This window comes from Macrobrachium nipponense, chromosome 43 (genome assembly GCF_015104395.2).
Source record: "Macrobrachium nipponense isolate FS-2020 chromosome 43, ASM1510439v2, whole genome shotgun sequence".
In the NCBI taxonomy this organism is placed as follows: domain Eukaryota; kingdom Metazoa; phylum Arthropoda; class Malacostraca; order Decapoda; family Palaemonidae; genus Macrobrachium; species Macrobrachium nipponense.
In genome coordinates, this window is record NC_061104.1 from 34,120,424 (window position 1) to 34,148,192 (window position 27,769).

At 41.2% G+C, this 27,769-nt stretch overlaps 1 protein-coding gene across 1 annotated transcript in view; it reads right to left on the bottom strand.

Moving 5' to 3' along the window:
• Positions 1-1,874: 1,874 nt before the first annotated feature.
• LOC135213642 (cytoplasmic 60S subunit biogenesis factor ZNF622-like) overlaps positions 1,875-27,769 on the bottom strand; it is a gene marked incomplete in the record, with an annotated part of 424,578 nt that continues 398,683 nt past the window's right edge. The window contains 1 exon segment of the mRNA XM_064247682.1: positions 1,875-1,998. Coding sequence (XP_064103752.1) covers positions 1,887-1,998 — 112 coding nt within the window.

The window sequence follows — 27,769 nt, forward strand, 5'->3', positions numbered from 1 at the left end:
GTGTGAATGGAAGGATGTACAAGGACGTTGTGGCGAGTGAGGGACTAAGTGTGATGAAAGCCTTGTTGGAGGAATGTAAGAGAGACTGGGTGGAAAGAGGCAGAAAGAATGTGTGAGTGAATGTGGGGAATAACAGAAAAAAGGAGCTGGAGCAGAAGCCGAGAGTGGGTCAGGAGTAGAAGTGTGGTTAGAGAGAATGGAATGTGAACAGTAGTAGTAAAGAGTGTTTCAGGTGTAAAAGGAATGAGCATGTGAAGGCAGATTACAAATGGGCTAATGGTAAGTGTTTCGGCTGTGGGAAGACAGGACACATGTTGGTACACTGCTTGCAAGCAAAAGAGTTGAAGTGTTTTGGCTGTGGAAAGGTGGGACATCGTGTGAGGGACTGCCCCGAGTTGAAGAAGAGTAGGAGTGAGTGGAAGTCATTGCAGAAACCGTGGAATGACTGGACATTTTGCCGGGACATGTAAGAACCCTCTGGGAAAGTGTGAAGAATGTGGAATGGAGGGTCATGTGAAACAAGCCTGCCATAGCAAACCACAACCCCAGGGAAACTAATTGCAAAGGAGGTTTACTGTGGTGAGGCCTCTGGTATAGAAGGGACAGATGTGTTGCATGTGAGAGAACGGTTTGTAAGTGGGATCGTCTGTTTTGGGGAACGAGTAGATCGTTGTTTGTGTTAAGAGTAGAATGTGGTGGAGTGCTATTGAAAGCGTTAATTGATACTGGTTGTAGTGGAAATATGGTTTTCAGATATACATATGAGAAAATAAAAGAAAACATAGGCCAGAGTCAGGAATGTGCTGGATATATAACAGGGATTGGAGGATTGGAAGTGAAGGTGTATGCAAGGTTTGTCGAGTCAGTTGCGGTTGCAGGAATAAGGCTAGAGGAGGAGGATTTTTATGTTGTGGACAGAGCAAATGAGAGGTGATATGTTAATAGGATATACATTTTTGAAGAAATACAAATAGGGAAGAAATGAGTGTGAAGTTGCATGTGGCGGAGGATGAACAAGTAAGTTTGAAAATGGTTTCTGGAGTAGAGGTGTATGCAGTGGAGGACATCCAATTGTATGTATTTGTACATAGATACAAAGAAGGTCCTTGATGATGTTCAGTATTAATGACAAGACAAAACTGTCCACCTAAAAACTCAAAACTTCATGCACACTACATATTCTATCAACTTCACACCATTTTCTGGCCCTGTTAGGGTTACAGTGCAATTTAGTAAGGTTAGTATAACAAACATTATATTTAGAAGAAAGAATACAATTAAATTCACCAAGACACTATTTCTTATAATCTGCCATATTAACTACATATTGTTTGGATCTTGCAGTTGTAATATTTGACCCTTACATGTACAATTTCTTTGGTTTTACACAATGATGAAAAGAATACAAAATTTAACTCCGCTATTTTATTTTCCTTAAACCAATACAAGATATTTAGTGCAAAAGTCAATACAAATGCAAATGCCTATCAGTAAACTTATATTTTGAGTACATCTGACAAACATGCTTATATTATCAAGATTATAGTGTATCAAGTCTCCATATGGATGGCCCAAAAATTGGTCTTAACTGAAGGCTGATAATTGGAGCAATAACCATGACAGACTTGGACACAACTTAATGAGAAGACACTGATTAAGAACAAACAGTGAAAGATAAAAACAATGCAAAACCATTATGATACACAAGAGATACATTACACCCAATGACCAAGGATATTATATTTTTCTAATCATTATATATAATATATATATATATATATATATATATATATATATATATAGATATATATTATGTATATATATACTATACATATATATATATATATGTAATATATAATATTTATATAATATAAAATGTATCCTTTTTACAATGGATTCTGCTGTCGGAAATGATGTTGTAACTTATTAGCTTTTACTCCAAGTTTCATATTTTGATGACTTCTTACTTTCTGCATGAACTTAAGATCCTTTGATTTCCTGTAATTAAAAAGCCTAAGTTAACAAAAAATTATAACAATATTTATTTTATTTTATTCAGTACATGAAAGCTATTCATATGAAACATGCCCACAGGGCCATTTGACTTTAAATTCAAGCTTCCAAAAAATATGTTGGTTTCAACTTCCCACCACAGACCCCATACGGAGCAGTGGCTCTGTAACATAAGTCCAACATTATTAACTCTAATGAACTTTGTTTGCCCCTAACTAAGAGAAACAAAGTAAATACAACTAACCAATAAAAACATAAGTAGAGTATGATCTCCGACACTACATAAGGTTTACCACTTGCCCAAGATGGGCCAATTGTGAAAACCTATACTACTACCTGCTCGTAACACATAAGAGGAAGACTAGGAAAAATCTCCCCTGCTGCAACCATAAGTGCTAGTGTGCGGCAAGTCTTCCTACTGGATTTACACAGCCATCAAGTACAGGCAGTCATCGGGTTACGATGGAGTTCCGTTCTTGAGACGCTTTGTAAGCCGAAAATCATTGTAATCCAGAGCATCATAAAAAAATCCTAAGAAAACCTTACTTTTAATGCTTTGGGTGCATTAAAAATGATTTAAACTTCATTCTTATTGCATTTCTAATAAAAAAAAAAAACCTTCAAATATTGATTATTTTGCATTTTTGGAGTCTTATTTCTTCCGCCAGATTGGCGTTGTAAGCGCCATAACCCTGGAACATGCGTCGCAAACCTGGAAATTATTTCTGATAAATATAATTGAAGTGTTGTAACCTTGGAACGTCGTAAGCTGGGGACTACCTGTAGTTAGAAGTTAACACAGAGTTACATCTCCACTGTGCTGCCAAGATTTGGCAGTCTAGAGAGAGGTGCAGATTAAAACTAATCAATGTAGCTGTTGCTCTGACATCATGCAGTTTCACCTTCAAAAGTGGACAATCCTCTAGAGACATTGCATGGTGTGCTTCCAGGATTAAGAATTAACCCTTAAACGCCGACTGGACGTATTATACGTTGACTAAAATTGTCTGTCGGGTGCTAAGTGAACGTATGGTGCGTAAACCACAAAAAGTTTTTTTTAAATATTCGCGGAAAAATAGTTATAGCCTAGTTTGCGAAAAATTTTAAATCATGCAACTTGAGGGATGCTGGGAGTTCACGGATCACACTGTTGTTTTGTTTACATGCGTTACCCAGGCGCGCATGTGCGAATTGCTTTCTTCTCACACTAGAAAACATCAACGACGCATCTCAGAAATTCTTTCGTCATAAAGTTTTATATATGAAATGTGCAAAACTTCATGTAAAATACAACAATAAACAACCTGTGGTTGTAGCTTTTATCAAGTTTTGTTTTATATTACCCGTTACATTAAGTTTTATATATGAAAATGTGCAAAACTTCATGTAAAATACAACAATAAACAACCTGTGGTTGTAGCTTTTATCAGTTTTGAAATATTTTCATATAAATCATGATAAATGCCAAAATTTCAACCTTCGGTCAACTTTGACTCAGCCGAAATGGTCGAAAAACACAATTGTAAGCTAAAACTCTTACATTCTAGTAGTATTCAATCATTTACCTTCATTTTGCAACAAATTGGAAGTCTCTAGCACAATATTTCGATTTATGGTGAATTTTTGAAAAAACTTTTTCCTTACGTCCACACGCAGTAACTCTGCCGAAAATCTCAGAAATTCTTTTGTCACTTTGTCGCAATGTTTGCACTGTTTTATATTAGCTGTTACATAAAGTTTTACATATGAAAATGTGCATAATTTCATGTAGAATACAACAAAAAATAACTCATGGTTGTAGCTTTTATCAGTTTTGAAATATTTTCATATAAATCACAATGTGCCAAAATTTCAACCTTTGGTCAACTTTGACTCGACCGACATGGTTGAAAAATGCAATTGTAAGCTAAAACTCTTACATTCTAGTAACATTCAATCATTTACCTTCACTTTGCAACAAACGAAAAGTCTCTAGCACAATATTTCGATTTATGGTGAATTTTTGAAAAAACTCTTTCCTTACATCCGCCCGGTAACTCGGCCGAAAATCTCAGAAATTCTTTCGTCACTTTGTCGTACCTTTTGTACCGTTTTATATTAGCCATTACATAAAGTTCTATGTAAGAAAATGTACAACTAAAAATACCTCACGGTTGTAGCTTTTATCAGTTTTGAAATATTTTCATATAAATCACGATAAATAGAGAAAATTCGACCTTCGGTCAACTTTAATTCGACTGAAATGGTCGAAAACTGCAATTGTAAGGTAAAACACTTACAGTCTAGTAGTACTCAATCAATTACCTTCATTTTGCAACAAACAGGAAGTCTAGCACAATATTTTGATTTCTGGGCTAGACCTGTGTCGCTCTGTGAAATGCTCCTTATAGCACCATTTCTAAGATATAAATATTGCTAAATATACCAGAGAAAAAAGTTGAATGGAATGCTAGGAATATACCCAGCTCGCTCACCCTTATAGGGTGTCGGTATAGTAACTGGGGCGATTTAAAACCACTATCAGAGGTCTTCTGCCATTTAGTCTCTTCCTTTGTCAATCTTCCCTTTCAAACTAGGCACCATACCAGCGCCATCTACCGCCCAATACCGCTACTACTAGTGCCTCGATAGCCATTCCTTTAAATAGCACTGTCGTGTACACTTATGTCTTTGACTGTAACAACATTATATTTTGGAATAAATGAGATGCTATAAACGCCAGGAATCTTTGATATCTAAGTTGAGTACTGCAATTATCAATTTATGTTTGTAAGAGTAGCGAAATTAATCATAAGTATGTTTTAGTTGTATGTTACATAAACAGAGCCTAGCTTGCACCACTCCCGAGTCAGCCATTACATACATCGCTACCCGTATCTTTATGACGACTTCCAATTGGTCACCTATACTAATTGTAGTCGTGTTGCTATTGTTTTTGCACTTAACTCAAGATTTAATAAAATTTGTAGATATCCTGACATTTTATAATAGTTATCCTGGCGCGAGGATGAGTTGGACCTACTTACACAAACCAAGGAGATTCCTCCCTGGTTTGGGAAGTAGGCCAGATGGGTTTCCTTCCATCTGGAGAGGCTTCTCCCCTTCGATTCGTCGGATCGGGAGTTAAGCCTATCTCCCTCCCCTTACGTTCCACTGGTTTGCTCAAGGAGGATACCTCCTTCAGCTTACCAAGGAACTACTGAGGGAGGAGTGTAAGGCCCTTAGGGACATTATTCTGTTCCACGAGCCCCCCTGGCCTACCTCGCCAGATCGTGATTGAAATCACGTCTCTGGAAGGTTAGGCTATCCGCTCAGAGCCACCCTGGCTGTCCTGATTAGATCGTTCCGATCGAGAGAAGGTTAAGCTAAGCCGCTCTTTAAACAGAATTATATCCTTATCCTCTTTATCCTTTCCCCTCTTGCGCCAGGGCTATTGTATAGAGTTTATTATCATATAATTTATTGTATTATTTTAATCAGTGTGCAGTCGGTCTATAGACCGTCAGCCAGTGATCGATTGGATCCACTTCTGACCGCGAGGTGTTCCACCTGGCCGGTCGTAGTGTCCCAATTGATCGCGTGTGAGCCACCCCTCTAGACACCCTCCCTCCCCCCATTCACCTTCACGCTACTTCACATAGATACCTGAGTCCTATCCTCTCTTGCAGAGGGGGTGAGAGGGAGTGGTTATAGTCGGAAGGGGTACTCTTCGCCTTACATAGTAGGAGTAGTACGATGGTACCTACCCAGACAAGCCCGGGTAATTTCCGGCTCGTTAGGATGGTATTAGCCACGTACTCTCTTCTCGCCTTCCTATCCCTACTTCCCTATGTCCTCTATCCGTCCGCCTCGGTGGATCCGGGTCCCAGCGGACATCGTTAGTTATGCATAAAACAAACAAGATTCCTTTACGATCAGATCCAGGCCTAAGTTTTACCTATTACCCTGTTTCGATCCCTAAGAGAGATAGCATTAAAAGGGAATGGGGACCGGAAGGAGAATTTTGCCTTTCCTATCCTCAGTTCTCCATACATTATCGATCCCCCGCCCTCGGCGGCCAGGGTTCAGCGGGAGATCATTCAGTTATGCATATAAACAACACGATCTCCCTTACGAGCGGATTCAGGCCTAGGTTTTACCTATTCCCCTGTTTCGATTCCTTAGCTAGACCCGGGAGAGAGAGAGTGTTAAAAGAGAACTGGGACAGGAAGGAGCATAGATTTTGTGCTCCGGTTCAAATTCATTTAGTTATTTTATTTTGTTTTAAAATATGCTTTATATTTTCGATCAGTGTACTACGCCTGGTAGTCGACCCCGGCAGGTAACCTCAGAATCGAGGCTTTATTTATTCTTACCTAGCCTCTCTCCCCTGCTTTCACTTATACGTCAACCCCACCCCGGTGGCAGTGCCCGTGACTAGCAGAGGCATTCTTAGTTACTAAGAAACCTCTCCAATGCTGACGGATTCGGGCCAAGTCTAACTTTCCCCGGTTTCATCGCTATTAAACTTAATAAATAATGTGTGTGTATGTGTATATATGTATGTGTATATATATACAGTGTTCCCCCGTATTCGCGTTCTCTGGATTCGCGGATTTTTCTTTGGAACCTATCTAGAAAATTATTCGCGGACGGACTCGACTCGCGCATTCGCGAATTTTCCGATGAAAATAATCACTAATTAGTGTATTTTGATGTTTAGTTTTCTTTTATGACTAAATAACTTTTATGATACAAAAATGATTTACTAATTTTCAAATATTAATTTTGATTAATACTGTATTAGTAAGTTTAATAAGTTTAAATATCACATAATAAAAATAATAATTCTCTCTCTCTCTCTCTCTCTCTCCTCTCCAATCTCTCTCTCATCTCTCTCGTCTCTCTCTCTCTCACTCTCTCATCTCTCTTCTCTCTACTCCTAACAAAAATGTATGTATGTTTTTTGTATGATAAAAATATTACTATTTTCAAATATTATGAATATTACCTTTTAACAGCAATAATATCAATTCATTGAAGAAAATGACCATAGTGCATTAGTAATATTTTAGCTTATAATTAAAAATTATGGAAGAATGAAGGAAATCCCAGTCAGATTCTTTCTCTAACTCCAGGTACTAAAACTCAGATATCGTATAAAGTTAAGTGACCGGAGGGGGAAGGAGCTGATTTGTTGCTGCCATCAACTGCTCATGAAACCATTTCCACTCTCTCTCTCTCTCTCTCTCTCTCTCTCTCTCTCTCTCTCATCTCTCTCTCTTCTCTCTCTCTCTCTCTCTCTCTCTCTCTCTCTCTCTCTCTCTCTCTTTTACTGAGATGAGAGATTTTTATGGTACAGATATGCGTAATTTGTTTATTATATAGTTTTCAAATAATAATAATAATAATAACTGTAATTACAAAAATCATATGTGAAAGTATTTTACAATACGTACTACGTAATCTCTCTTTCTCTCTCTCTCTCTCTCTCTCTCTCTCTCTTTCTCTCTCTCTCTTTTCTCTCTCTCTTAAAGCGATGTATGTTTTTTGGATGATGATTTACTAATTTTCAAATATCAATATTAATGTAAACAGCAATAATATAAATTCATTAAAGAAAATACTAAGTGAATTAGCAAGATTTTAGTTTATAAATAAAAAAGAATTACGTAAGAATGAAAGAAAATGGACTTTACCCCGCATCTTTCTCTTGGAACTCCAGTAGCAAGCCGAGTTGGCTGGGGTCCAACAACTGTTGGTTGCCATTAAAGTCCTCAGGATAATGTAAACTCACTCTCTCTCATCTCTCATTCCCCACCTCTCTCTCTCTCTCTCGTCTTTACTGAGATGAGAGAATTTCTATGGTACATGTGTATGTTTATTAATATTTTTGCATAATAATAATAATAGTAATATAACTAATTTCAAAATTCAAATGTGATAGTATTTTAAAGAAGTACAATAATCTAATCCACTTCACTCTTTTAAATAAGGACAACCCTCTCTCTCTCTCTCTCTCTCTCTCTACTCTCTTTCTCTCTCTCTCTCTCTCTCTCTCTTCTCTCTCTCTCTCTCTCTCTCCCACACGAGATACTAGCATGCGCTAATGGTAACTCTCGCCCTCTGTTTTGGGCTGGAAGTGTATGTATAAGTATATCTTTAAGGACATTACTACATTTTATGGTAAAATAATAATATACAGTACTAGTTTACAAATAATATTACATTTAATGAGATTAAACAGTAACAATAACACTCATCTCTCTCTCCTCGTCTCTCTCTCGTCTCTCTCTCTCTCCTCTCTCTCTCTCTCTCTCTCTCTGCTATTGGCTGTTTATATATTTCTAATGGTAAAATGTATAAGATTACTTTAAAATGATATTAATAATACCAATTCAATGGTATATTTGATGTAGGATAATACTTTAAGCAGACATTTGGTATTTGTGATTTCACATTCCATTGTTCCCTTGTAAAAAGAAAATGGATGTCTCAAATAGTAACAGTATGAAAGAAAACGTGCATGACTGAATACTTATGGGGGGACTGAATTATTTTCACATACGTAGCTAAGTCATTCAGTACGTACATAGTTATGTATTTATGTATAAACATAAAATGTAGATTTACTTTAAAATAGTATTAATAATATTTCAAGATTAATATGAACGGCATAATAGGATATTTTATGTATAACATAAAATTGTCGATTTACTTTTTTAAAAATAGTATTAATAATTTCAAAGATTAATATGAACCATATAGGATATGTATATTTGATGAAGGATGGTCTTTAAGGGGATACTTTGGTGTTTGCATGTTCAAGATAGTTTATGAGCATTTTTAGAGGGGGGTTCCAAACATTCGCGGATTCTAACTATTCGCGGGGGGGTCTGGTACGCATCCCCCGCGAATACGGGGGGAACCACTGTATGTGTATATACGTATGTACTATATATATGTTATTACAAGACTTGAGGTGAATGCATGGAGGGATCGGAGCTGGCAGAAGATAATATGAATGCCTTACATAATGCATGCTGCCGCAATTTATTACGGCGATGACAATACAGAATGCAGGTTCCACCGGAATGACCTCCAGCGGACCTACATGTAGTGATACTCCGGTATTGATTCTAATATTACATACTCCGCCAGATACATATCCAGCGAGTCCATACAAAGGTACTTATGTATCAATTTGTAATTACAGGTGGTACGCTGTCAGAAGACAACCTGCACTGCAACCCTGCAGCAGCAAGGCAGACAGGAAGTATGCCGCACTCACACGGGCTGTGCGGTCCAACTAACAACTTGTCGGTCTGACAACCAGTTGAGAGTGAAGTCTGTTACAATCTGGTTTTGAGACTTCACTACCGAGATGGTAAGTACCAATTCATTGAATGATTAGTTCACTGAATGAGATATTGTAAATAATTGGAGAGATATTGAGATAGTTATCAATGTTGAGGATACTTTTAAAAGAGGATACTTTTTAAAAGTAACTATCTCTTTCAGAAGCTCCCTTACTACCCAAATGTGGAAGTATCAGCAACGGTACCAGTAGATTTGGCAGCCCCGATCATTGCCAAGATCCACGAAGATAGATAGGCCGTGCTGGCAACCCAGGCCGAAGGTAGGCTATATGAAGCATTTGGTAAACGAGCAAAAGGACTACTTTTTAGCTCGTCTCATTCTTCTTCATTTTAGAGTTTGCCAAGAGACCTACGACTTTGAGGGATAAGCCGGGCTCGGTAATCCCTAAGGTAAGCTGAAATAGTCACTCATAGGTCTATTACAAGTCCCTTACTGAACCTTACAAACTGAAGGCTATTTGGGAAAGTCATTCTAGTTCGTCATCGGCCACCAAACTGGTGACGAAAACGACAAAATCTGCCACACACACAGGCAGGCATCGAACACAAAGGCATCTAAACCCAGATCCTAGGATCTCGGGTTTAACCCAACATGTTTTTCAGCTTGCTGAGACAGGAGATAGGTTTCCTGACTCAGACCAGTTCTAGATAACATCACAACTCGGTTGTTCTCGAACATATAAACGTCAGGTCAGCCTATTCAGTCGTTAGTGAAAGGACTGAAGATCTAGGAGACCTCGAAGTAAGGAGCCCCCCAACCTGGAAAGCCACAACTACTCCGGGCAGTACCAGACACATCCAATTGTGTTCCTTCAAATCAGTAATCCTTTGGGGCTACCAACACAGGCCCCCTTCTCAGAGGGCATACAGAAGATTGAGGGCGGGGAAGAGAACCCGGCCAATAGAGGACTTCAAGTTCCTTTCACTGGGTCTCCAATTCCCCTGTTCAGGCTATACATGTCTGATTGAGAACGCACTGATCTGTGAAGACAAAACGCCTAAGGAAATGGTCATCTTCCCCAGAGACCAAGCTCAATCAGCCTGGGTTCAATCCCTGGCAGGTTGGGAATGCACAAATACCAAACTGGCACACCACAATAATCCCTTCACGATTTTTGTGGTGCTAGACGCCACCTCCTTTCCGTGTACCTCTAAAGTAGTAGAGATTACACTTCAGGCTACAGCAATGGACAAATCTATACATTATATCAGAGAGACGGATTTACCAGCTCTTCAGCGGACTTTTTACCCAGACTCCCAGAAGCACAGGTAAAGGCGAAGTATGAAGCCAGAAGGCGCTTGACTAGGTTTAGCAATTCTGCCACTATAGCGGAAATGACAACCTCGGTCTATAAGGATGAACCATGGTTCAAGATCCGAACAAGTCATTGCTTCACACCCTACGGTGCGATGTATATGACTTTGCAATAGCCAGGAAGAATTGCAGAAAGCACGTCTTGGCTGATGCGTCTATTTACCATGAACCTAATAGACTTATCAAAGCTTAGGTCTGGGGAACAATCTTGTTCCCTGAGACCATAGTGAACAGAATCCCGGGCGAAGCAGCTAAGGTCAACCAGAGCTTGCGAGTTCGCTGGGGCTTGATCCCTAAGAGGAGATATGAATTCTTGGGAACACAGCCCATGGGCATGAAGGGAGCAAGCGGTTCTAGTCTTCTTAGACGACGTAACCTCAAACAGTGGTACAAGCTGTTCCAGTAGGCCAGCTAGGTCAACCATCCACCTCAAATGGTCAGCCACAACAGTTCGTGCTGCTGTAGAAACAGCCCTCTCAGCAGCACCAAAGCTTGGCTTCTTTACCTCTTCCCCGACCATACGGACTCCGATAAGAACCATGTGTATGTCACGGATACAACAGGTTCACAAGAGGTAGCCGAGCCAGAGCAATTTTCCGTACAGCTGGCGGAAGAACTTCCGGCAAGGAAGAGACTTCACAGGAAGCCGGCACAACCGACTTTCGACAAACCAGTTAGACTCCTCAGGTAGGAGAAAAGCGGTGCTTATTCAAGAACCGCTGGAAATCAGCATTTGGTAGAACAGCATAGTATCACGAGGTCGGTATGGAGTAGGGAGAAGTGCCCTCCATCAACCGAAATTTATCAACATCCAAATACTGGATGACATAAAGGACACCTAAGACTTTCTGTAGAAGAAAGTAATTACAGGTGCAAATACTTAGAATTTCAGGGACGCTTCTCCAGCGATTCCATGAAGATTCAATCAAATAAAGAGTAATATTAGACTAGTTTCATTGAAACTCAGGTATTCAATACGACAAGTTCCATATACTAACTGTTTTCGCAGGTACGGACCTTACTTCCCTGTGGGCCGTCACAATACCTATAATCTTATAGATACTTACTATCTCGTTCCGGTAGCAAGTCATTTCCGCCTTTTCCTAGGCTTCAGACTAGGCAACAGGCTTACGCCTTCAAGTAAGGCTATTTGGGCTTATCAGAGCGCCCAGAATGTTTACAATATAGCGGGAACAGTAGTGCAATAACTGAGTACACAAGGGATAAGCCTAGTAATCTCCTAGATGACTGGCTCATTTGAACTATAAACGCCAGGGAATGTCTCAAGTTAACTATAAGTGATAAGTTTCTGGTATTCCTAGGATTCCAAATCACAAGGAATCCCTACATACTCAGACACCACGGTTTCATTGTTGAGTAAACAATGGGACCTCAATCACTCAACTTTCAATCCCACCGGGGAAAAAAGAAAGTAAATAGCAAGGTTGCAAGACAGTTGCCTCTCAGGCAGACAAGCATCCCGGAGGATCCGGGAAGAGTTCCAGGTTCACTCTAATTCGCGTCAGTAACATGGACTCTACTAAAAGCCAGCGGAAGCCTATATTCCGGGTTTGGCGGAGTAGAGCGAGCAGGGAATTGCGAGACAGAGTTCCCGCATCCCGCACATTTACAAAGACCCCGCCCATGAACAGAAGTCAAGAATCTGACAAAATCATCACCAATATGGTTCCCTCCGCCAAGTTTAGTGGTCCATATGAATGCCTCACTAAGTGGTTTGGGAGACTACCCCCAATATGGAAACGCTCAGGACACTTGGTTCCTAACGTCCTACTAGCTTCATAACAGTGTTTGGAAGCCATGACAGTTTTCTATTCTTAGTAACTCTCTTCAGAGAACAGCTTTCAACCAAGCCACATAATCGGGTCATGACAACAATCTTTTAATTGACAACAAGAAACAGTGGCACCTGTCAGCAACTCACTTGGCAGGAGCAAGAACTTAGTGGCAGATGCATTGTCAAGGACAACTCCGCTACAGTCGGAATAGTCCTTCGACAACAGGTCATTTAGATGGATCAGCCAACAGAATCCAGATCTCCTAGTAGAATTATTGACATAGAATCCAACCACAAGTTACAATATTTCATGTGCCCTCAATCTGGACCCCATGGCCCTGGCCACGGATACCAGATAGGTTGGAACATCTGGCAGAGGATTTAATTTTTCCCTCCAATAAATCTACTAAGGCAAGTTCTAGGCTAACTCCCATCCTTCTAAGGATGGATTGGGCTGTTAACCCCCAACGGACTCAAGAGCAATGGTGACCCGTAACTAGGGGAATTGGGACTCCACCTCAGACGGACCCCCAACCCCATACTGGCACGATTAGTATAACAAGGGCGGCGGACGCTTCCTCAAGGATTTGGAGGGTCCTAACATTATAGAATTTATGAATTTCACGGCACAAGAAGATGCCAATATGGACCCTATTGACACCTAGTTCTTAGAATCAGACAACGGAAGTCTATGGAGAGGTCCGCAACTGTGCGGAAACATTTCAGCAATTGTCACGAGACTTGACAGTCCTGACTAATCTCTCCCCTGGGTATTCCTACGACTTCCTTTTCTAAGCAGTAAGACTCTATATTAACAAGTAGCCTTTTCCCTAAAAAGACCCAATATTTATGACCAAATCTGCTTCAAGGAGGTACTCCAGTTTGGTTCCACATTATCAGATTCATAATTTCATCGATTCCAAGTACTTGTGCTAGCTAGAACAAAATCATATTGATTTTCTTCCATCCAGAGAAGTTCTAGTATCTCCAGATTCACTGGGCAACAATTATTAAATATGTATTGGCCCCACTTCCACAAGATTTATCCCTATGTCAAGTCAGAACTTCAGATCAATTTTAGACAGATCTTCAAATAAAACTTCAGGTCCTTTATTCATTCGAGAGATGGTGGAACAGTCTCATTTAAGTGATTAAAGTGACGATTCTATAACTTTAAGATAGGCTAACTGGAATCACTCCACATTTGCATGATGTCTGAGCGGCGGCTCCCTTAATAAGTCACTTCCACCACATGAGCTTTGATGACCTTAAAAAGAAGTATACAGGATGGAATTCAAGTATTTAATCACCACTATCTTAAATCCTTGAAAGCCCTTAATTAATTCAGCAGTGGCAGGGGGGAAATATTGTTTCCCCTAACACAGCCTAGTCATGCTGACATACCTAGTAGTAATACATTGTCCTTCTTTAGCTCCTTTTCTCTCCTAACTGCCTCGCTTAGTCTCTAGCCTTCTTCTCGGGGTTTTCACTTGGATTGTATGATTGAACCATTCTTGTAATGGTTATAATTAACTACTAATCATGTACATGTAAAATATATAGTATTGGTTGCTAACATTGTAATCACACAGGCCTTACCAGTAATTGTTTCCGATGATAGTACATACTTACTGTAGTAAGGACCTAGACTTAAGATATTATTAAAATCTGTTTAGATTTAAGCAATTTATTGAATAGGGTGAAATTATCTTAGAGTTAGTTTCTCCCTTCCAGTAGTCTTATAGAAAGTATATCCAAGCTTGTGGGAGTAATTCTCTGTTACTATTTCACGTAGCGACACAGGTTAAGCCCAGAAAAGGGATTTTGACAAAGGAAAAATCTATTTCTGGGCGTATGACCTGTGTCGCCCAGTGAACCCACCCCTTGCTTCCTCACCCTATAGCCCCAAGCTTGGGTGCTATTTTCAGGAATGGCTATCGAGGCACTAGTAGTAGCGGTATTGGGCGGTAGATGGCGCTGGTATGGCGCCTAGTTTGAAAGGGAAGATTGACAAAGGAAGAGACTAAATGGCAGAAGACCTCTGATAGTGGTTTTAACACGCCTCAGTTACTATAACGACACCCTATAAGGGTGAGCAAGCTGGGTATATTCCTAGCATTCCATGCAACTTTTTTCTCTGGTATATTTAGCAATATTTATATCTTAGAAATGGTGCTATAAGGAGCATTTCACTGGGCGACACAGGTCATACGCCCATAAATAGATTTTTCCTTTGTCAAAATCCCTTTTATGGTGAATTAAAAAAAAAAAAAATTTTAATTCTGCGCGTTACGAATTCATGCATAATTTTGTGATAATATTTTCTCTGTGTTGCTTTGATCATTTTACAATTTGTTATATACCAAAATCATTGCAATTTAGTGTACAATACAAAAAAAAAAATTACTCATTAGCTTTGACAGTTTTGCTCACAGTTTTGTTCCGCTTTGGCACTCACTCACGAATGCGCCGGCATACGGGAGACGATTTTTAAACTACCGCTTCGGCGTTCAAGGGTTAATACATGTTCTCGGGTTCTTGAATCATGAAATGCAACTTACCTTAGCAGTTGTATCCTCTTTTGCAGGATAAATCATGGACAGAAAGGCACCATCCACAACCAGAACAGGTAAAAAGGGGAGGTGAAGAGCCAGACTCCAACCTTGAGGCTCTAAGAGAGCAAGGGGCCTTAGTAGACGCAAATGAAAAGGACTGCAGATATCTGCCGACGCACATGCAGATATCTGTCAAAGCACAACTAAACCAGTTTCTTAAAAACTGAAGGAATGGTTCAATGTGCTCCTCTACCTTATCCAAATCCTAAAAAGGAGGTGAAGGAGAATTCTGATGTGAAGAGTCAGGCCTATTAGAGCCCTCCTCATCAATAACTGGTCGAGAGATGTTTAACAATGTAAATAATAAAAATAATAATAATAATAATAAAACAGTTGTCAACTGCCTGGAGGTCAGTACAGGCAGTCCCCGGCTTACAACGGGTTCAGCTTACGACGTTCCCAGGTTATGGCGCTTTCATCAGAAACTATTTCCAGCTTTACAGCATGTTCTAGGGCTAAGGCGCTTATGAAAACGATCTGATGGAAGAAATATGACTCCAAAAATGCAAAATAATCAATATTTGAAGGTTTCTTTGATGAAAAAATTCAATAAAAATGCATTTTACATAGTTTTTAATACACCCAAAGCATTAAAAGGATTTTTTACGAATTTCTGGCTTACAGCAATTTTCGGCTTATGGCGCGTCTCAAGAATGGAACCCCTGTCGTAAATCGGGGCCTGCCTCTCCTAAAAAAAAAAATAAATAAATAAATATAAATAAAATAAAAAAATAAAAGCGCTATCCACTCCTACATGGTGACTTAATTGCTGCCATATGTAATTCTCTTTTGATTTGAAAGGCGTTCCATTCGCGTTTATCCCTTTTAATCCATGCATCTGTTATTGTCTCCTGGGAGCAATACACTTCTGGTTGTTCCCTATTACTTTGACTTTTCTTAGAAAATCTTTCCAATCTTCCGGGTCTTTGTTTTTCATATAGGCCTACTGGACTTCCACATTTTTTATTTGTAAATTCGAAGCTCCCAGAAGCTCTCCCATTTATTGATACTTGTCATGTATGTATGTATGTATATGTATACAGGCAGTCCCCGGGTTATGACGTTCCGAGGTTATGACGCTTTTCAATTATATTCATCAGACCTTATTTCCAGGGTGGCGACACACGTTCCAGGGTTACGACGCCTACAACGCTGATCTGGCAGATGAAATATGACACCAAAAATGCAAAATAATCAATATTTGAGGGTTTTTTTATGAAAAATGCCATAAGAATGCAGTTTACATAGTTTTCAGTGCACCCAAAGCATTAAAAGTAAGGTTTTCTTATGATTTTTGACATCATCAAAAATCCTAAGAAAACCTTACTTTTAATGCTTTGGGTGCATTGAAAACTATGTAAACTGCATTCTTATTGCATTTTTCCTCAAAAAAAAAACTTCAAATATTGATTATTTTGCATTTTTGGTGTCATATTTCTTCTGCCAGATCAGCGTTGTAGGCATCGTAACCCTGGAACATGCGTCGTAACCCTGGAAATAATGTCTGATGAATAAAATTGAAAAGCGTCGTATATATATATATATACATATGTATGTATGTATGTGTATATATATATTATATATATAGATATTTATATATATATATGTATGTATGTATGTGTGTAGGTATATATATATAGTATAATATATATTATATATATATATATATCTATATATATATATATTAATATATATATATATATATATATATATAATTAGGTATGTGTGTGTATATATATATATATATATAGATATATATATATATTAGAGAGATAGAGAGGAGAGAGAGAGAGAGAGCGAGAGAGAGAGAGAGAGAGAGAGAACCTTAGCTTACAGACCTTACACCTTGTTCAGGTTGCCCCAGGTCCCCCAGTGTGGGGCACCTCTAATGTCTACCAGAGAATTGCTAATGCATGTTCCAGTATATTTTGCATCTTCCAATCTTGGATGGTTTGGGATGCAGCTTAGAAATTTGTCAAGCTTATTCTCAAACACATCTACGTTCACTCCTGATATATTCCTCAGATGAGCTGGCAATGGATTGAATAGATGCTGCATTGTCGATGCTGGTGTGTGGTGGATTAATGTCCTGTGTGCTTTCCTTAGTTTTCCTGGTATAGTTTTGGGCACAGTTAATCTACCTCTGCTTGCTATTTCTGACATTTTTAGCTCCATGATGTTTTTGGCAACTCCTTCTATATTTCTATGCCTGTATTATTATGCAGCATTCTCTTCTCCTTTCTAGACTATATAATTTTAAAAATTGTAGTCTTTTCCAGTAGTCAAGATCCTTAACTTCTATTCTAGCTGTAAAGGACCTTTGTACACTCTGTATTTGTGCAATATCCTTTTGGTAGTGTGGGTACCATATCATATGGACTATGAACATACATTTTATAAAGCATAATCATGTGTTCACCTTTTCTTGTTTTGAAGTGCCTTAACAACATTCCCATTTTTGCTTTGCATTTTGCCAATAGAATTGCTATTTGATCATTGCATAACATGTTCCTATTCAACATCACACCAAGGTCTTTAACTGCCTCCTTATTAGTGATTGTCTCGTTATTAGGTCCCCTATATGCATATAGCTTTCCTTCTTTATCTCCATAATTTATTGATTCAAATTTATCAGAGTTGAAACCCATCCTATTTACCTCTGCCCCATCATATACTTTGTTAAGGTCTCTTTGTAGTGAATTCCTATCTTCATCACAAGTAATTTCTCTACTTATTCTTGTGTCATTGGCTCAACTACTCACTACCGAGTCCTTAACATTACTGTCTATGTCTGCAATCATAATAACAAACAGCAATGCAGCTAACACCGTATCTTGTGGCACACTGGATATTACCTTAGCTTCATCCGATTTCTCATCATTTGCAATAACTATCTGTTTTCTGTTGTGTAAAAATTCTTTTATCCATCTTCCTACTTTGTCCACTATATATTATGTTTTCTAATTTTCTTTGCTAATATATTATGGTCTACCTTGTCAAAAGCTTTTGCAAAGTCTAGATAAACCACATCTGTTTCTTTTCTGTTTATCATATTTTTATATATGTTCTCACAGCGGACTAGCAGTTGGGTTTGTGTACTTTTTCCAGGTACAAAACCATGTTGTCCTATATTGAACAAATTATTTTTTTTTATTAAATGTTTCATAATATTTTTTTTCATTACCCTTTCATACACTTTCATAATATGTGATGTTAGACTCACAGGCCTATAATTACTTGCCTCTAATATTGATCCACTTTTGAAAGTAGGGGTAATATATGCTAATTTATGCTCACTATAAATCTTGCCTGTACTACACTTTGCCTTAATAATGTTGCAAGCGGCTTTGCGATAGAATGAACTACTTTCTTTAACAAAATGGCAGGGACACCATCTGGCCCAGCTGCTGATCCATTTATAATTTCATTAATAGCCTGCACGATATTGGCTTCACTAATATCTATGTCTGATAAATATTCACTATTTTCATCCCTTATTTCTGTATCATTATCTTCATTATCAATTCTAAGGGTAAAATCTCTCATATCTTTCTGCTAATATGTTGCATATTTCCTTTTTTTCATTCGTTAATCCCCTTTCATTTCTTAGAGGGCCTATTTCTATTCCTTTTTTATTCATCTTTTTCGCATATGAGTACAATAGTTTTGGGTTTTGCTTGATATTTACTAGGGTTTTTTCTTCCAAGCCCTATTTTTCATTTTCTTTTGATTGAATAATCTTTTGTTCTGCATTTTCTATCTTTCTTTTTAGTTCCATCACTTTCCATGCATTCTTTTCTCTTGCAAGACCTTTTTTCCACTTTCTGATTTTCTGGAACAAAATCCTTGTGTCTCTTCATATGCATGACTGATGTTTACTTTTCTTTTTCGGTATACATTTATCCACTATTTTCTCTAATATTTTATATAATATATCAAGTATTTACCTGTATATCATCGCTTACGAATATGTTATCCCAATCTTTGTTTAATTCTTCATTTATTTCTGACCATTTTATATTCTTACTGTAGAAATTGTATTTTCCATATCATTTCCACTTTTTCATTTCTTGCTTATCTCTTGTTTTCACTTGCTTTGGAATGGACTGTTAATTCTATGACATTATGGTCTGAAATACTCACATTATAAACTATTATTTCTTTAACATAATTCACCTCATTCACAAATACTAGGTCTGAAGTATTTTCCTTTCTTGTTGGCAGGTGATTAATTTGTTGAATGTTGTATTCTAGTAGCATATCTAATAGCTTTTCAAATTGCCTCTTATCTTCTGCACTACTATTACTCTCTTTTTTATATGTATAAATACAACCACAATCTCCTATTCGTTCTTTCCAACCTATGAAAGGAAAGTTACTCTCCGGATAGAAGAATAGTCCAGTCTTTGTGATTTGTATATATATCATCCAATTTTTCTATTATTGGGTCAAACTCTTTAGTATTATGTTCATTAATTTTTCAGATTCAAATTCTACCGCTATTAATTAACATTCTGAGTTACTATATTTCTCATATATTTTTCCTTGTTTTATGTCTCTCCCACATATCACGGTTCCCCCTTGATTCCTATTTTTTCTACCTGATCTATAAGTTTGGAACCCCTTAATCTGATCATCATTACTAGTCTCTTAGGAATACCAGGTTTCACTTATATTCATTATATCTATTTTTTTCAGTTTGGGTTAGTTCTTCTAAGAACTCTATTTTTCTTTTTGAGTTACTTGTAACTAAACCCTGCACATTCATCACTATGATGGTTTGCGTGTTATCTCCTTTATTTAATATGGGTAATAATAAGGATTTTCCCATGTCTCTTTCCTGTTCTGGTATGTTGTTCTTTTCTTCATTTCCAGAAATTCTGACATTAAAAAATCCAACTTTTCCAATATATTTGATCTTCCTTCTTTATATGATCTTCCTTCTTTATAATTATTCATTTTGTGTATGAATCAGCAATTTTCTCCATATCTGCACCATCCCCTGGCATCATATATACAGTGCTTGTTCCTTGCACTGTATCTTGGTGCACTGTATCTTGGAGCTGATGCTTGCATTCTCGATGCTGACATTCCATAGCATGGTGATGGCTTGTTTTTTTTCCTTCACCTCATGTTCTTTGTTCCTTTCTTTTTTATTTTGGATTTTATTATTTAACTGATTTTGATTCATGGCTACAGGGTACATATATTTACATTTTTTTTGAATTTACATCCTTTTCCTTCTTTTAAGTTTTTGCATATTTTTGGATATTTATGGCTGGTGGTCCAAAGTTCAATTCTCGGCTCGGCCAAGACGGAACCAGAGGAATTTATTTCTGGTGATAGAAATTCATTTCTCGATACAATGTGGTTCGGATCCCACAACAAGCTGTAGGTCCTGTTGCTAGGTAACCAATTGGTTCCTAGTCAAATAAAAGTATCTAATCCTTCGGGCCAGCCCTAGGAGAGCTGTTAATCAGCTCAGTGGTCTGGTAAAACTAAGCTATACTTTTTTTGCATATTTTTGGATGCAGATCTCTGCATTCAACCTCATAGCCATCTAAGTATGCACATTTGCCATAAATCTCGTAATTGTGACATACCTTAGGATGTTTGTAGTAACATCTTTCACCAAATCTGTAATTCCCTCTTTTCAAAGGGGTGCAGACTGTCTTTCTTTTCTTTTCTTTTTTCTTGCTCTTTCCCATCAGTATGAAGATCTGGGTAAAGCCTCTTCCGGATTTTATTTTGTGATGTCATGTCGTAATTTATTTCATCGTAAGCATCCTGCTGTATCACCTATGTAGTATCTATGAGTATCTCTGCATCCATACTCTTGTCTTACTCTTTGTTTTCATTATTTTTTTCTATAATTTCAGTTTTATTTTCTTCTTTTCCATTTTCCTCTTCCTCATCTTCATCCTCTACTATCTGCACATTAAGTCTCGATTTAATAACATTATATATCCATGATAGACATGTTGAGCAAAATACTCTTGTATCCTTACTTGTATTTTGCTGGACTTCTGTGCATTGAGGAGAGAGAGAGAGAGAGAGAGAGAGAGAGAGAGAGAGAGAGAGAGAGAGAGAGAGAGAGGCACAAATATATGTACATTGGTTACACAAATGGAATTATCAGCAGCTATTTCATTTATTATTATTTATACATAATATAGTTCCTTGTTGCTTTCCATTAAGAGTATTCATAATATTTTCCTATTCTTGTATCTTATTTCTATACAGAATTAGCTCCAGCTTTGCCATTTACTCAAAATATTTCATTAATTTTTAGTCAATGCCAATGTCTGTCATGTCTAATACTATTATAAATACTTTAATATACTATTTACATAGTAAAAAGTCTTGCCCCAGGCTGTTGCCTATTGTCCTGTCAACCGGTTGGCTGTCGCCTTTTTGTTATGTCAACCATTTGGCTGTTGCCCAGTCAGCTGTCACCCAATAGATAGCCACCAAACCTTTGTTCAGCCTCACTTATGCCTTGTGTTGACTCAATGACACATTGCATAGCATTGAGATGATATGCAAAACTACACAGACTCAATGCCTCCCATAGCCTCAACACCAACTGTGACCTTGACAAATCTCTGCACTATTGCCTAATGCACACTCGCTGATGCCTTGTGTGGACTCGACAACACCTCACACAGCCTCGACAATGACATATGCAGAACTCTACAAATATTCAAAGGTGAACATACATATCTTACATGCTTAAGTCTTCACTAGGCAAGGCCACTGACAACACCAGAGGAGAGATGGCCCAAAGGTTTACTACCTGGCTGCCATCTACATACGATGGCTGCAGGCACAAAGGCAGTACTTGCTATGGATCATGATTGGTTACCTGGCTGGACAAATCACTAGAATAACCCTGGGACAACAGGATCAAACACAACAGTCTGGACCTTTTCATCATACCAATCCTTAGGTGAGCACAATCTACGTCTGTCTATGGAGAACTATGAAGCAAAGGCAAGAGACAGAAGGCACAATCTTCATCCTGGGATGTTAGTCCTCGTCTGGAAACCACCAGGACTACGAAGCATGTTGGCAGGGGACACAGAGATGATGGGCAAGGCTGCATCTGCAGAGTGGTAAGTGGAATGTGGGGACACTGTCCCTGCCCACACACTAGACATTCAATGCAAATTGCTCAAATTTGTTATGCAAAAATTCAATTCTATATTTGACTGAATCAATATCTGAGCATTAATCCCTTCGGGATCGTGACGTATATATGTCGTAATAACTCCATAGCACAATAGGAAAGCTCGTAGTGTTGAGTTATGTCTCCTATTGGTTTTTGCAAGTGTGGGTAGACTGTACTAACACACACACTAAGCTGCTCCTACCTTTTTTACAGCCAATCGTGGACATTCTTGGCTGTGAAGTCACAGCCTCCTCTAAGTTGATACATAGTCATGGTTTAGTTCACACGTTTTTTCACAATTTTCTTTGTTTTCTCTGATGATTTTCTTTGTTTTATTTGCAATTTTACTGCAAAACCACGTGTGAGAACAGTGATATCTCTTCCAAGGAATATGTTCCTTCTGAGGAGGAGTATGATATTGGTGACAAGCTCTCAAGTGATGAAATAAGTGATAATGATGTGGAAGAATGAGAGGTGGAAGGTGGGTTTAACAACATATTAGAGGATCATTGTCCAACAATGTTGCCAGACTTTCATGACGTTTTTTCAGGGATAAATCAAGCACTTGGGGATACAGTTTTCCTTACACCTGGGGATGCATATAATTTTTTTTTTATGATAACATGAGAAAACTCTTTGCTCATGGGATAATGAGAGAGCTGCATTATTTTTTCAAGAAAATTGCCAGAAAAATGGGAAAATTCACAGGTTCATATAGCAAGAAGTAAAAGTAAATGTTATATACGTATGTGTGTGTATACATATATATACACAAGTGTGTATATATGATATGACTTCACATTCACTTCCATCTGTATATAAAGCAGAATAGATGTTAGTATAACCTTTTCTTTCAGGGTTAAATGGACTCTACATAGGCTAAGTTGGGAAAATGCTGCAGCATCTCGCCGATTATGCATCATGCAGTACCGAAGGGGTTAAATCTCATCCATTACCCTGAGCTGACTTAGTGGCTGTAAAAGGGTCTACATCCAATAGAGGAGAAACTATATACCTATCACTATCTTCTTGACCAAATGTTAATTCTATAGAAGACTAGGTTCACGACTGACTAGCTGGTTTCTTTACTCTCTTTCTAAGTCTGTCCTTCTCTCTCCTAAATTTCCTTATTCACCATCTTCTATGACACCATCCATGACCAATCCTTGCAATAATCACTATGGTTCTCTGAATCACAATTTCCTTCCTGATACTCCATGCATAATTCATGAGCATCATATTCTAATGCACATAATCTGGACATACAGCTGCTTACCTTAAAAATCTAAAGCGATTTATATAGGTAAGGTTGAGAGGAATCCATATTGCCAGTAACAAACCTGAATGAGAGTTCCTTCCATCCCCTCGTGTGGGTCACTACATACGACAGGCCGTGGAGCTGCCCCACCCTCTTCGTGGAGGCCAGGGCTAGCAGAAACACTGTCTTGAGGGTCAGCTCCCTATCCAGGATGTCCTTGAGTGGCTCAAACGGGGGCTTCCTCAGGGAGTCTAAGACTATTGCGACATCCCAGCGGGGAACCAAGCCAGTGCTGGGGGGACACTTCTGCTCAAAGCTCCTTATGAGCAAGGACAGAGGCTTCGAGTTCTCCAGATCCAGCCCTTTCAGGGAGAAGACCTGGCTCAATGCGGCCCTGGCTCCTTTGACTGCCGGAATTGACAGGCCCCTGTCCAACCTCAGGTAGGTCAAGAATTCTGCGATGTCTGGGATTTTCGCTTGGAGAGGCTCCAGGTTCCGCTTCCTACACCAGGCCACGAAAACCTTCCACTTTGCCTGGTAGATGTTAGAGAAGGATTCCCTCAAGTAACTGGACATGTGAAAAGCCACCCTCCCAGAAAACCCTCTCCTATTTAACAGCCGCTCGATAGTCTCCAGCCGTGAAGGGAGAGGGCTGGAATGTTCCCGTGGAACCTCTTGAAGTGGGGCTGTCTTAATAGGTCTGGCTTGGGGGGCAGCTCCCAAGGGGGAAGAGAGGCCAACTCTAGGAGGTCCGGGAACCACTCCCTGTCCGGCCACCAAGGAGCCACCAACGTCAGGGCCGCCCCTTTCGCCTTCCTCAGATGGTTGAGGACCTGCCTGAGGACTCCGAAGGGAGGGAACGCGTACATGTCCAGGCCGTCCCACGGGTGCTGGAACGCATCCTCCCAAAACGCGGCTGGGTCCGGCACCGGGGAGCAGTACACCGGCAGTTTGGTGTTTAGCCTTGTAGCAAACAGGTCCAGGGATGGGGAGCCCCACTTCCCTATTAGCTCCCTCGCTACTTCGGGGTGTAGGGACCATTCGGATCCCACCATCTGACCCCGTCTGCTGAGGCCGTCGGCGATTACGTTTTTATTGCCGGGAATGAATCTTGCCGTCAAGGAGATCCCGAGGGCTTCGGTTTGGCTCAAGATCTCCTCCGTCAATCCGCAGAGATCCCTTGATCTCAGGCCTCCTTGCTTCTTGACGTAGGCGACCACCGTGGCATTGTCGCACATCAGACACACCGAGTGTCCTCCCACTGCCTCCTTGAAAGCTTCCAGGGCACGCTTCACTGCCAGGAGCTCCAGTTTGTTTATGTGGAAGGTGCTCTGCTCTTGTGACCATATCCCCCGCACCGAGAGGGAATTCAGGTGGGCCCCCCTGCCTGCCTTCAACGCGTCCGTAAACAGGAGCATCTCCGGGGGCACTGACCCGAGGGGCACACCCCGACGAGAGTTTGCAGGATCCAGCCACCAACCGAGGGCCTTCCTTGCTGCCAGTGAGATGGGAACCGGCTTTTGCGGTGTTTCCTCCTTCTGGGACCACCCTACTTTCAGGTCCCATTGTAGTGGCCTTAAATTCAGCCTTCCCTGGGGGACTAGTTTTCCCAGGGAGACCAGGTGGCCTAAAAGCCTTTGCCACTCCTTTGCCGGTCTCGGGGGGGTGGCTTAGGAAGTTGCAGGCAATTTTTCGGAGGTTTGCCAGCCTGTCCTCCGAGGGGAAAGCTCGCCCCACTTCCTTATCCAATTCCATCCCCAGGTACACCATCCTGGTGGAGGGAGCTAGAAGGGACTTCTCCCAGTTCACCACAATTCCCAGGGTTTTGCAGAAGGCCAGGAGGGCGTCTCTCTGTTCTACCAAGCGCTCCTTTGAGGAGGAAAGGAGTAGCCAGTCGTCTAGGTACCTGAGAAGGCATATACCCCTCTTGTGGGGCCCAAGACGACACCAGGGAGAACACCCTGAACACTTGCAGGGCCGTTGCCAGCCCGAAGCAGAGACTTGAACTGGAAGGTCCGTCCTCCCAACTTATGCGAAGGTATTTTCTGGAGGACGTGTGATAAGGGATCTGGACGTAGGTGTCCTTGAGATCCAGGGACATCATGAAATCCCCTTCCCTCATGGAAGCCAGCACCGAGCGTGGTGTTTCCATCTTGAAGGGCATCTTTAGGATGAATGAGTTGAGGACCGAAAGGTCTATGACCGGTCGCCACCCCCCCAACGACTTCTCCACCAGGAAAAGTCGACTGAAGAACCCGGGGGAGTGATCTACCACCTGCTGGAGGGCTCCCTTCTCCAGCAGTGCCTGAATTTCTAGCCTTAGGGCCTCCCTGTGAACAGGGTTCCGGGGCTGAGAGGCCAGATTGGCCGGCTCCCCTGTCAAGGAGGCTTCTGGTCTAGAAAGGGGATTTGGTAAACCGTCCCTGAGGACCTGGACTGTCCAGGGCTCGGCTCCGAGATCCTCCCAGTTCTGCCAACAGCTCGAGAGGCAACCCCCCATCTGTGGTGAAAGACACAGTAGGGGGCCTCGACTCCTACTTCCTCCTAGGGAAGCGGTTGTTACGTCCCCTCCTGGAAGAAGTAGGGTGTCTGGACCTGAAGGGTGCCTGGGAAGGCGGGAGGGTCCTGGGGGAGGGCTGAGTTCCCTGGTCTCTCCAGTTCCGCAGGGGTGACTCCGTGGGGGGAGCCACGAGGGTCCTATTCTGAGGCTTCGGCCCCACGCTAGGTCTTTTCGGCACCGACTGACATAGGGGAGGGGCCCTATAAACGATTGGGCCTTGGCTGGCCTTCCTCCCCCGTTCCACAGACTCCTCCACTCCACTAGCTTCTCCGGAAAGAGAGCAGCTCCTTCCACTGGGGCGTTCCGAAGGGTCCTTAGCTCCCTCTCTGGAATGCTCCTAGGGAGCTTAGCTAGCACAGAATCCCTCCTCCTCAAGTTCCAGTTCGCCCAAGACGAGACCAGTTGGGTCGTGAGGAAGCCCAGGGACTTAACCCCCGACAAAATCAGTTCCTTGAACTGGGCAAGAGAGGCCTCGTCCCTCAAGTCGTGGAGGGTGGGGAACCTGGCTACCGCCCCGGACCACAGATCTAACCAAGAAGCCACGTGAATCGAGGTCCACGCTGTGACTTCCATAGCCATAGCCTCCTGGTGAGAGAAGGAGACTAATCCCGACGTGAGCCTCTCTTCCGAGAGTCCGGGCGCTAGGGCTGACAAGTTACCCTCCACGGATTTGGGGAGGAGAGGGGCACCTTCTGGGGCATATAGCCTCCTCTGACTCGGCTTAGATGCTGGGAGTAGCCTAGCCGAGGAGTGCCAACGTAAGGAGTTACTGGAGCCTGCAATGAGTTTCTCCACCACCGTCAGGGCCTTCTCTGTATTGTTGGACCTAGGGAGGCTGAGAGAGGGCTTGGGTTCCTCTGGGTCCCTGAACAGAAAGTCCTCCGCCATGGATCTGTTGTCCTCTACCGTCGGGGCTGGCTCCTCTAGCCGGTTCATGGACCTAATAAGAGAGAGGACTCTCCTAAAAGTTGAACCTTCATCCACTGGACCCAATTCCTCCAGGGCATTGTGGAGTACCTCCTGGATAAGGGTCTCTTCCTCAGCGTCCCGCGACGGAGGAGAGGCCCCAGACCCTAGATGGAGGGAAGCTGGAGAAGCTCCCCGGAGAGGGACTCCTAAACCCGGTTGCACACCGGTCTCCTGCAGGGGGGAATGCCCCGAATGCCTGGACCACCCTGAGGAGGGACTCATACCCCCTAAGGAGGTATCGGCTCTAGGCTCCATCCGCGAAGGCGACAAGCGTGCGGGAACATGGAAGAAGGGAGCCCGCTCAGTCATGGAGGCCAACCCTAAGGCTGACGAGACCGAGGCAGGATCCACCGGGACCGAGGGACGAGTAGGGAGGGAGACGGCTGGGAACCCCCCGTGAGAGACCGTCCTGGGGGCCGCCCTCGGAGAAGGAGAACGCCGCCGCCCTGACGACGATGAGAGCGGGAAGAGCCGCTCGAGGACGAGGAGTAGCTACGTCTCCTGTGTCTCCCATGACGGCGTCTCTTCTTGTAGGAGCGTTTCCTCCTACGAGAGGATCGCTCCCTTAAGGAGGAACTTGAAGAACTCCTCTCCCCTGACGAATCCCGACGTCTCTTGCTTCTCCTCCGGTGACTCCTGTCGCGGGGGGAACGCGGGGAGCGTTTCAGCCGTTTCGGGGACACCCCTATCACAGCGGGACCAAGCCAGCACATGC